Below are 12,197 nucleotides of genomic sequence, written 5' to 3'. Positions count from 1 at the left end.
ACTGCTTTTCACTAAGTATGCACGGAGCCCAGAACCATAATCTAAGCACCCCAATCAGAAGACTAAAATTACATTCTGTGAGTCTTCCTTTCGGGGTTTAACATCTGCCAGTTGACTAATACGACTGATGCCTGAGCCCCCAAAGAAGGTCACAAATGCCATTAATCACCACCTCCAGTGGTTTATGAGCACTATATTTAAAAACAAAACCATGATTGCACAACAAAGCGTCCTCAACAACTCTAGATTTAGCTTGCATAATTTAAGAAGTCAGGAAACAAAACTGAAAGAAATGACTTCAAACATTTGAATTACAGAAGCAATGTTTGCAAAAAGTCCAAACACCAGTAAGAGTCAAACTTTTGTAATAACTAACCTTAGTATTAGAGTATAAAAAAAATACAGACATTGTATCCCCTTTTGTGATGAAAGCACCTGCACACAGCATCAATTTCTTTATACCATGATCACCACCTTCACACTGATGAAGTACTTGCCTAGGAGAGCAGAACCAGGGTTCTGCTGAAGCAGATGCAATACTTCTGTGATAATGGACTACCTTTGAATAAACCAACTCCTCCTCTCTTAAAAGTTCAGCTTAGGTGGAACTGCTAGTTAAAGCTGCACTTAGGAAGCGCATTATGAATGCACTCTTTAGAGAAAGCATACACAGGGAACTGTGGTCATACAGAGCAGGAAGTCTGAATTTTCTCAGAAGTTTACACACACCCTCCAGCTACAAGGATTCTATAGGGATATTTAAAACCATTGTTCTCTTAATGCTATCTATGATTATGAAATATTTACAGCCCATATGTTTTTTGAAATAATGTTTTATATCATCCTAAACCAGTATTAAATACATAATAAATTATTTCTGTACATAAAAAGAATTGATACCTCTCCTATTACAAATACAATGGACATTACAAAAACTGAGATGCCCATAACAAAACACACATCAATGGATGACCAGAATTCCTTTTGACTGACCCCACGCATTAGCAGAAAACATCCAGCCTCTTGGATCAGTACTGGGAACATTCAGTCACTGTTAGGTGACTCAAAGTCTTGCACAAAGAATGAGGAGACAGCAGCATAAAATGAAATAAATTGTTCATTTTATCACAACTCCAGAGTTTAAAATGAAACTCTTACTATTGAACCAAGAGGAGGAAAACTAATTTTCCTCACACAAGCTACCTAGACTTCTCTCAAAGCAACAAGCTCTTTCTCATTAAGATTTTCTCTTTCCAAACGCTATTGTGAGCTCAGAGAAGATTCTGAGTTAGGTTAAACTATTTACTTTCAATTCAGAACTGTCATTTCTCTTGTTTCCAAAATTAGCATTAAATTACCTCCAAAAAGGAATTAATGGATGAGATAGCATGATTGAGTTATAGTGGCTTAATAAGCTTCTTCAATGGCTTAGAACTTGACCACATCTTAAGGATGGCCCTCACACAAAGGCTATTCCTCCCCAGCCAAATTTCAAGGTTCTGTTCTAACACATGAAGAAATTACAGAAAAGTCAGCAAACTTTTTTTTTTTATGTTGAGAAATTATGCTTTCTTCCTTTGCCTTGTTCTTGAGAACTGTTGTGAGAGTTTGAATGAAATCTAAAATGGAAACAAGATCAGACAGTTGCCCACATCTGCCAGGGAAAATTTCAACCCAAAAATAAATGACAAAGTTAGAGGTGCAGAAGGTATGTTCTGCCAGGAAAAAATGAGACTGTTTATGGAGAGCTAGTGCCACCAGTTCGTCCATAATATCAGAAACATTTCAGATAGAGGAAGTGGGGAAGGGGAATCTTATATACAAAGTGTGGGTAGTGCTCTGATACAGTAGGTGTGAATAATGCCGTTCATACAGTAGGGTTAATGCCATGACAAAAGTGTACCCAAGTCTAAAAAACAGTAGGTGTCGGGGGTTGTTTTGTTTTGCTGGTTTGTTTGTTTAATTCCTGTAAACTGGTAAAGAAATTTTGCTTTTAATATCCGCTTGATTCCACTAGAAAATATCTGTGCACCAATTCATCATTTCTTACCTGTGTTCCCATCCCCACTCTCCATTGATGGTTTACTGGTTTCTGACGGATTGTTCATTCTTGAGTCTGCATTAAAATAGAAATAAAGATAAACTAACACAGAAAAAAACCCAAACAAATTATTCATACCTTCTTGTCCAGGGGAAATACAGAATGTCAGAAATTTGATAGGTGCTTTGCCCTAATTCAGATTGTAACACAAAAAGAACGATCAGAAGCAGAACACAATACTGTATCTTCCAGATAAACATTGTTTCAAAATTTTGTATGCCATTATTCCCATGTGTGGAAACATGGTGTTAAGGGAATAAAAGACAGCATGCTGGAGGGCAAAGATAGGTAGGAACTTAATTTTCAGTACAATGAAAGTCATAGAAGCAAAAAGCAGGGGGGAACGACGACTACATCAAGATTCAAAAACATTAAGTATGACCACCATGGCCTACACTATTCTTGTGTTGTTCCACCCCCCCCCCCCAAAAAAATTATAATTAAACTGATGCCATTTTTCTAATACTGCTTTTTTATTTTACGGGAATGTCACTGATACTAGGTTACTTTGTATTTCTTATATATTCATGTAAAACCATACAAATAGAAAATAATTCCTCTTCCTTATCCCTCTAGATCAATCTATTGAAAAGTCTGCTCTTGGTTTCAAAGCTTGTCACCTGAATATAGTGCAACACAGAGGGCCTCTCCAGATGGCAGACAGAGAATAGTTTCCTTATATAGGAATCTATACAGATGTTCTCTGTACAGCATCAGCTCTCCAGCTTATTACCTCCTCATTCCTTGCTACTGACCTTAGTGTTCCACATAGTCACAAACCAAAATTACAAAAAGAATCTCAAGACAGACCAGTTCATAAAACGAAGCATAAGCAAATCCTTAAGCACATTCTTCTATTCCCATAATCGGTTAAATGCAAGTTCAATGAGCTCAAAATAAACCCTTTACTCCGGAATATTCTCTTGCTAGGTGCTTAAAAGGTTACCTCTGTCATGTACTTTCATCAAAGCAGTGATTTCCAAAATACCAACGGGCTGAAGAAGAATTCAGTAACAGTATTAACTGCTGCATCTTTCCCCCAGATATTTCTGAGAATGCCCAGATGCTTCACTGCTTGGCAGTCTATAAGAGTTGGAAATGAGAAGACAGACTATTGCCATGTACTATCACCTGCTACTGCCCAGAGACCAGTGCCACCCTCAGGCTATCGGAATCAAGGAGGACACCAGCAGAGGAACACAAGCACAAGGCAGGAGGACCGTGGACAGGGCCCGAATGAAAATCAAAGTGAAGCCTGGCTGGGAGCGCAGGGTGGGAAGAGGAGGGAACTAGTCAGAAATGCAGCATGTGTGAGAGAAAAGATAAGAGACATTAACCTCATAAAGACTCCAACAAGCAGTCAGGAAATACGATGTAACTCTCCACATAAACAACGGCCACAGTTGAACGCAGTAGGGTCTGGAAAACCCAGAAGACTGTAACAAACCGGAATCTTCCCCCAAGTTAACTCAACCTCTCCATAGCCTCAACTCTTCTCAGAAAGTTCCTATGCCTATGCTTAAATCTTTCAAATGTCAGCCGCATGTAAGAGAACTGAACTATCAATGTTACTTTTATTATAAAGGCAGACGTGTTAAACTGCTTTTTGAAAGGGGGAGTGAGGAGAAACTTTCCAGCTGAGTGCTGCTGGCCCACACCTCTGCAAAAGGCTGCAAGTTTTGCCCCATTTTTCACTACCTCTGCTTAGCAGATTCAAGCTATGAATGCATAGTCTTGTCAGAGCTCTGCTAAGGTTGCAGATCCAGAACCTATTGCTTCCTGGCTCCTTATTTTGTCATTTTCCACATTTGGATGGTATGATCCACACTCTAGAAACAAAACATGGGTACCAATGACTGCACAGAAATGTTTGTTGTTGACGGGCCCCTCTCTGCTGATAGATCTGTGTGTAAAAGAAATACAAGGTATGTTTCTGTCTCAAAGTCATATGTGCCTTAAATTAAGTTTATTGTTGTGGCAACAGCACACTTATTTAAAGTGATTATAGGCAACGTTCATTTGATAAACAGCATTAGTTCATTCCTTGACACAGCTGGCTACTGAAATTTAGGTTCAGAGAACAATAAATGGGAGACTTCGCTTTGGACACAAACAGTTCTCATCCAACAGGAAAATGAGCCAAGAGGGCTTAGAAGTCAAATACACTTGGTTGTGGAAACTAGGCTAACTCATGGGACTATTGAACACAGGATGTAGTTTTTAAGCCCAGCGTACAAGGATAGCCTTAACTCATGACAGCACTGATCACAGTACTGAAGAGCACAGGCTGAGAATATGGTCTCAATAGCATGGAAACCATTCACTGAACCACTTCAGAGAGCTCTTGCAAGAAAAACAACACAGGGCCTCCTGTGCTAGTTTGTCGCAGAAACTGAAGTATTAGAGCCACTGTGCAGGATACTAATGGTAGAACAAACAAACTAAACCCAGAGCGGGGACACGACTGTCTTGTGCACAGAACTCCAAGCAACATAGTGACTGTTCCCTCCATATGAGAAGGCTCATACAACAAACCTTCCTGCACAACCAGTAAGTTTGCTCAGGACAAAGTTGTAACTGTATAGACCTCTTTTCACAAAGCAACCAAGACATGTTTTTCTGTCAAGCTATGCTGCAAAATAAATCCTTCTAAAAAAGGCTTTCAGTGTTTCCTAGTACTAGACACACAGAGAAGTTTTAGACATGCTTTTGGTATTTGACTAATGAATATTTTATTGTAAAGATTCATCCCTAACAAAGACCTCAAACACTGCTATTGCGAAAAAGCAGCAAGCTGGATGAAGAAACATCTTTCTGGCACTGCTCAGGTTCAAATGAAGGATAGCATCCATTATTTCATTATTTCTTGCTCAGTCTGCAGGCCTTCTGCATATAAAGCATCAAGAACAATGCTGCTATTTCCATTGCAAATTGTACGACATACATCTGAAGCACAAAACTGCTACCAGCAACACAGACACATATCCAGAGGATACTAAACCTACGGATTCATTAGAGGTCAAATTAAAAGATTATTTGGTTTACATACTCTATCTACTTTAAAGTTAAAAGAATAAACAAATGAAGTGGGCTAAAAAACCCAAACCATAATGCCCTCACCTTTTCTTTTTGCTTTAGATCTTATTTAGGTTTTAAATAAAGGCCCTGGGCTACAACTTCTGCCAACATTATCTAAAAACAAACTCCACAGAAGGAAGGATCGAAAGCAGCAGGTGCATGATTGAAATCAGACTCTCAGGAGTGAATACATTCAGTACTGCTACTCGGCTAGCAGGGCTGAGGGTGTCACAAGGCAGTGCTGTGCCAGGCTCTCTCACCCCCTCCAGTAACATTTCAAAAGGTATTCAGAAGAAAGAAGCAGCCGACGCTGGACCAAGCCGGAGTGTTAGGGACTGCACCTATCTAGTAGAATACAGAAGCTCTTAACATGGAATATATCATTAACTATTTCCTTTCACCCATTAAAGTGAAACTGCCTAATATTCCATCAGCACGAGCAAAAATGATTCATTGCTGCATATGAAAAAAATAAAGTTCAATGTGAGTGAAAACATACCAAGAATTCTTTAGAAGTTAATTTTCAAAAAAACACTTCGTATTCAGACGTCTGCTTTAAAATTTACCATCGAAAAATAGATTCTTACTTTGACATATAAGTTCTTATATGAACTTGCATAATGGAATCAAAAGAAGAATAAGAAAAAAAAATCTATACATTAAGCTTTGGAGGAAGATCCTTGAAAATAAATAAAACCTATTCTAAAATTGGGATGACCCGTTATTATAAATAACTTTAAAAGACATGAAGAAGAAATTATGGCATGTCTGTTTCTGCTGTCCTGATGGAATCTCAGTGCAGGAAATACATTATCCCGGTAACCTTAGGCACAGCTTGCAACGGTATCAATGGCAACCACTGTGCACTCCACCTTATTTTCTATTACGCATGAAGAACCTTGCTATTACATTAAAAATACAGAGACATAATACACATTCTGTTGGGGAACGGCTCAATAGAGCTACTAAATTCTGTGAGACTGGTACTTTCTCTCATTCATTTTAATGCTTTAAAATTCATAACACACAGATATGCAAGCCAAGTCCAGTGTTTGTTAGAACTCAGATGCTTCTCAGATTGAAACCCTAAAAGCAAAAGGTCTGCATTCATATCATCCAAGCCTAGGAGTAAATCTCTCCAGTGCAGAGGAAATTCTCCTGGAGCAAGGGAGAGAAGAAGAAAAAACAAAAAACAAACCATGTATTTCCCTGGTACAGATCTATCTATCTACCAGGCAGCTACTTGCTGCCGATTAACCAGTGAGTTTCAACCTTACAAATACTTTCTCTAGCCTCTGCATATGTGATTAAGCCTCTATGCATAGTCAACCTCACAGCCTCTATTTCCATATTAAACGCTCATAAGAAAGAGCTGAGCTGGTACCCACCTAGAACGTAGTCGCTGCAGTCCAGCATTGCTGTGGTATCCTCTACAGGTTCAGACAGTCCAAGGAAAGGGAGAATGGCAATTTCTATCAAATCTACACTACTGCTCTCGACCGAACACGAAAGGGAGTGGGGAGGTGGGGGAAGAAATACAACTTCAGTTACACCATAGCAATCTTCAACTGAACAGGGAAACTTCAGTTGCTCTGTGGAGTTTTAGTCTCTCCTACTAGCTGTGTCTGACATTGTCAAGGCGACTGAAGCGTGAAAAGTTCCCCTTTTTGTAATAAAATAGAAACAAAGATTGCAGCTGGCAGTTTCCATAATGAAGCTTAATCAGTATGCGCCTGATTAGGGCCTTATGCAAATCTCCTCTCGTTAGCACAGCAGCCAGCACTTTGAAGTCCATGAACAATTCATTTGCAGAGTACACTGAAAGCACTCCCTGCATAATTTAAATCATGGTATAAATATTTATCAGCTCATTTGCATATTAATTGGCAGTGCATGAAGGGAAAAATTATCTCCCGAGTGCCAGCATAATAATTAGGGAACAAAATGAATTTTCTTCCAATACTTTGGCTTCTCAGCCCTAACTCAAGCACAGTACCACAGGGGAGCAGGGAGGGGAAGAGACAGTTCTGTTCAAATGCCACTGAAATGACACGTACAAATTAGAAACAACTCTACAGGCTTAAGCACCTTTAATCTTATTCCTGCTGGCAACAATAACTTCAGTAATAAAGGGGATTTGGAAAAAGCCTTCTACACAATCCAAATAATCCCACGAAAACAATTAGCAAGGTAGAAGCTGAACACAAAGCTGTCAAACCAGTGCTTGCACATCTGCGTGGAGTGTTCCACATCTGAACATGAACTGTCACAAGAAGGTCCTGGGCAGGGAAGAGTACCACCAGGGCAAGGAAGCAGCACAATTCCCTTTAAATGGCTAAACAGCTTGGTGATTCATTATCAGGTAATCCCTTTGCCACGGCCAACCTAACAGCAGTGGATATGTCAAGTATTGTGTAACATTTGACACCCACTAATCTATCCCAAGTGAAATCAAAATAGATTTAGTCTTTTGTTTTCCAATGACTTCCATGAAAAAAAAAATCTATTACTAATCCCTTCCACAAATGTTCACAGTATAGCTAAACAAAGCTTACTACAGAGCTATGGGTTTTGAAAGGGGCACTTTACACCTGGGTTGCACCTTTGAACCACTCAGCAATAACACTTGCTGCTGTCACCATAAAGTAACCTGAAGGACCAGAAAACTGGGAACAGGCTTTGGTCTGTCCAAGAACCAATCTTCTTCTCCGAAAGTGGCCCACAGAACTAAGTGTACTGACAAAGTATATGACGTTAGATTAAACCATTTCAAATAGTTTGTTTACCACTAAAATAATAAACGTCAAGAACATTTATATAAAAATTCAAGTGTAATGTGGTCATCACAACATTTAATATTCGATATTCTGATCAGGAAAAGATAATGTGATGATGCAGGTGACTACAGGGTTGAGCCACCAACTTCCAGATGTTAATGCGAATTTAAAGAGTAAGTTGGAGTTTTCTTTCTTTTTTTTTTTCTTTTTTTAAAAAAAAGCTAGCTGTACTTTTCTTCTCCTCATTTCCGAAGTGAGTTCAAGCACTGCCTCTCCAAACAAGAGGGAGAGAGAGAAAAGGGACTTTTCAATCATCCAGTACTGACTGAAATTTATTTCCACGCTTGACCTCTTCTTCTGTTCAGGTTCATATCTCTACTTAACACAAGATGTTCCCTGCTATATATTTATACGTGAGTGATCTACACTCAAAAAAGGGAAGGTACTCTCAACTGCAGGGAAACAACTGCATGTACTGAATAGGTTTTCCTAATACCTTGTTTCCAACTCTGTTTTCTACTCCTTCACATGTCCCATTGAGAACTCTGAGGCGTACCTCCACAGTTTGCAGACCTTCAGAAAACTTCTATACATGCTTTTGGAGCGCACTGGGAGATAATCTGTTTGCTTCATTAGAAGAGTCTAGACACAAATGGTATAACAAGCCAAACACTCCACAAAGTAAGTGCCAGTTTAAGTAGTGGCTGAGCTGAGGCAGCCAGTAGCACAGCAAGAGGACAGCGGTGTTACCTTTGGGATCCTTCTCAAATAAGAGTCTCTGTTGAGCTGGTTGAACACAGGTGCAACACAGGTGCAGCATCAAAAGCACACGACCCCAGGAAGTGACCGTTAAAAGCAGGCACATGTGTAGTGATGGATGACTTGTATCAAACAGGACAAGCAAACAGCAAATAAAGGCCAGGGAAGGACATGCCTGAAGCAGTGTTAGCAAGTGTGCTGGTGGTACCACAGTGCTATCCACTGTCCACTATCCACATTGCATTGACAGCTAATGAGTACCAGGCAGAAATTTTCTTCCTATTCCCAACCAGGCCAACTAATCTGTCTTACAATCACCAACCCACACACAAACATTTGTTTGAACTATAACTTCCATTAACCTGCTAATTGAAATAAAACCCTATACACTGACTTTTCAAACTAACACTTGGGAAAAAAACCCAAACAAACCAAAACACAGAACTGTTCTTCCAGTGACCACTTCATTCTCTGACAATTTTATTATCTTCCTTTTTATGGAAGTTATTTGGTTTTGGCCAAAAAAAACCCTACTGTTTCATTTAGGCCACACTACTGCAACTATTTATCTCGTGGGCTTCCAAATGAGGCCTGAAGACATAACTAGGAAAAGGTTTGGGGAGAACCAGTGCATACCATGCTGCTTCAAAACAAGTGGTGGATTATGCTAGTTTAACTTTCTGTTTAGGTTCTGCCACATCACATCATGCCGGTTTTCTTTCTGGATTCTTACGTTAAAAGTTACTTAACACCCTGAACTAAAGTCATAATTCTGGTACTCACATTTAAGCAAAATACCACTCTGGGCTTTGCACACAAGTTTTGCTTTTCCTCCAAAGGCACCTCTAAGAAGAGAAGGTGGCGCAACTTGGGATCATCAGTGCATAACACTCTCCACATCCCACACAACTACAGACATCCCAACAATTACTTCTCTCCTCTTCTTCACCCAATTCTACAGTTCTTACACTGGCAATTTTTTCCCCACATAATTCTATTCACACTTTTCCTTAAAACCAAAGGAACTAAGTCACTAACATGGAGCCAGGTATGACAAAGGCAGATGTTCTTCAGCCAAACACTTCAGAGTCTGTAGATAAGGCTTTGGAAGGCTCTTTCTACCCCATTCTCTTCACACATCTACCATAAGTTCTCATTTCAAATGAATGCTTTTGTTTTGCTGTTTGTCCCAAACAATATGTCACTTTATTTATTCAGTTCTAACGATTACACTTGATACTTTAATACCTTACTTTTTGGAAAGGGAACCTCACTTTCCCCTGCAGGTTATCAAACTCTCAGTTAGACCTCCTTTTGCATCTTCTATTTCTCCTCCTGTTTTTCTTCCACTTATTATGCCAATTGACTGACTGTAAACTCCACAAAATTATTCCCCATTGTCATCTATTGTAAATAAGTGTTACAGACAGTGAAAGTTGTTACAAACTAGGGGGAAAGGACGTTTAAACTCTTATCTTCAGATGGTTGATCAGCCTCTTTTTCTTCTTTTGGAAGCCCACGAGATAAACAGTTGCAGTAGTGTGGGTTTGTTGGGTTTTTTTTTTAATACAAATGAGGCAGAATTAAAGGGATAATTGGCAAAGTTATTATCAATATTATCTTATTTAACACCTTTATGGGGGAAAAGAATCTTCATTTTTATATAGCTATGCTTCCATATATAAGTAAAATGTCATTTACTACATACCCTTAATGACAGCTAGGAAATTTCTGCCACTAACCAACTCCGTAATAAGCGTGACCTTTGTAAATTTTGCAGGCATGCTTTCTGATACAACATGGCAAGATTACCCAATAAGCCAAAAATCCATTATTTCCCTTTTGTACAGTGTACTTGGAATGATACAAGGAAAAGAAATAAGGTATCAGCTGTAACCTATTAGCATACTGCATTCATTAGTATATCTGAGTCTAGTGTATTTTATCTTGAAGAATCACTGAAGACAACTAGTCACTAAAGCTTTGAAAATAGCACATGACTAAGCACAACGTCAATGAATACTGGCAACACTCAGAGTAAGGCGGCTTTCTGTATGCCACGCCAACCGAGACCATAGATGCAGCTAGCCATAAACTGACATTACACAGAGCTACTATGTTTTAACTCAAGACATTTTGAAGTCTCCATTCCACAAGCTAAATAGAATTTAATAAAAATCTCAAACAGAACACAAATGTGTTATAAGAAAAATTTATAAAAATCACATACTTCAACAAAATAAACTTATTAAAGTTGGCACAATCCTCTTAGAATAATTAAGAACAGACAGACAGCAGCCTGTTCATAGTTAGGGCTGCAAACTAAGCTCTAATTTTAGCCACCACCTTTGACTTTGGCTAACAAAACTGATTTTATCTGAAAATTGCTAAGTTTGCTCTGAAAGCCAAACAGCAGTTGTCTGGAAAAATCAAATAAAATTGGCCTGGTTTAGAATTACCTGTCATTATGCAATTGCCATGAATTGGAATTTTAGTCTACATCTAATTTTACTTCTCTCTCACAAACTCATATCATAACTATCCTTTCAAACCTTCCACCACACAAAATGTCTTTCAAAATCCTTTTGTGTACCTTTTTTGAAGAAAATCAAGTATGCAGACAGCTAAGCAGGAATGCTAATTCATCTTATCAGCACAGGACAGCAGATACTCATAAGCACTTGACATATTAACATAAAGGGGTTTGTTTGTGGGTTTGTTTTTTTAAGTCTCACTTATTTTTCTTCACAGAAGGTAGCACCTATCGTGGTTTAAGTCACTTTTTTACAGTAAGAAAACTGTGGTCATGACAAACTCATAGCACAGTGCCACCACCATATAAGGGGAAAAAAAAAGGGGGGGGTGTGGAAGCAGCAGGGGGCGGGGGAGGAGAGAAAAGAAAATAAATAACCTTATTCAAAAATTACAGCATTATAGCTTTCACAAACAAACTGAGCCTTACTTGAAATTCAATGCTAATTCTATCATTCTGGTGCATCATCTGAACAGTTTTGCCTTCCCCTTACTGCCTACAAGCCGTGGCACATAAGAAAGGATCCATATTATATTTACATATAAGTTTTTCCTTCATTCTGTTGAGTATTTTCTTTTCAAAAGCAAAGGATACTAATTCAGTGCAGTCAGCCCTTGTTGTTCAAAACTACAACTCTGCTCCATGGAACAGTCATAACATTTACTTAGAAATCATGGAATATTTTGAAGAGGAGCAAACGTTAGGTTTTTACATCTCCTGATTTAAGCACTCACGTTTCACCTATATTAGGTTTTCATCACTATCTCATAACGGCTTGAGACATTTATTTTATTTATTTATTTACATGCATCAAACACTACATCATAAGTACTGACTCCAGGAACTTAATTTAAAAACAAAACAAAACAAAACAAAAACCCAACTCAAAGTGTCACACATTTGAAAAGAAATTTGTGTTATTTAACTAGTGTGTTGCACCTCCCATAGA

General features: G+C 38.7%; 1 protein-coding gene across 2 annotated transcripts in view; it reads right to left on the bottom strand.

The window, feature by feature from the left end:
- The window catches only part of POU2F1 (POU class 2 homeobox 1), a 109,113-nt gene that overhangs the window by 42,461 nt on the left and 54,455 nt on the right, over positions 1–12,197 (bottom strand). The window contains exons 1-2 of one of the 2 annotated variants that reach the window (XM_009962102.2): positions 6,568–6,595; positions 2,051–2,116 (exon numbers count right to left, since the gene is read on the bottom strand). In XM_009962102.2, coding sequence (XP_009960404.1) covers positions 2,051–2,116; positions 6,568–6,595 — 94 coding nt within the window. Of the gene's footprint in view, positions 1–2,050; positions 2,117–6,567; positions 6,596–12,197 lie in introns of those variants that run through there. The other variant, XM_086463171.1, reaches the window with a different exon arrangement.

The sequence above is a fragment of the Leptosomus discolor genome, chromosome 1 (assembly GCF_034619465.1).
Source record: "Leptosomus discolor isolate bLepDis1 chromosome 1, bLepDis1.hap2, whole genome shotgun sequence".
Classification (NCBI taxonomy): Eukaryota; Metazoa; Chordata; class Aves; order Leptosomiformes; family Leptosomidae; genus Leptosomus; species Leptosomus discolor.
The sequence above is the reverse complement of the archived record's forward strand: the minus strand, read 5'-3'. Positions and strand labels throughout refer to the sequence as shown.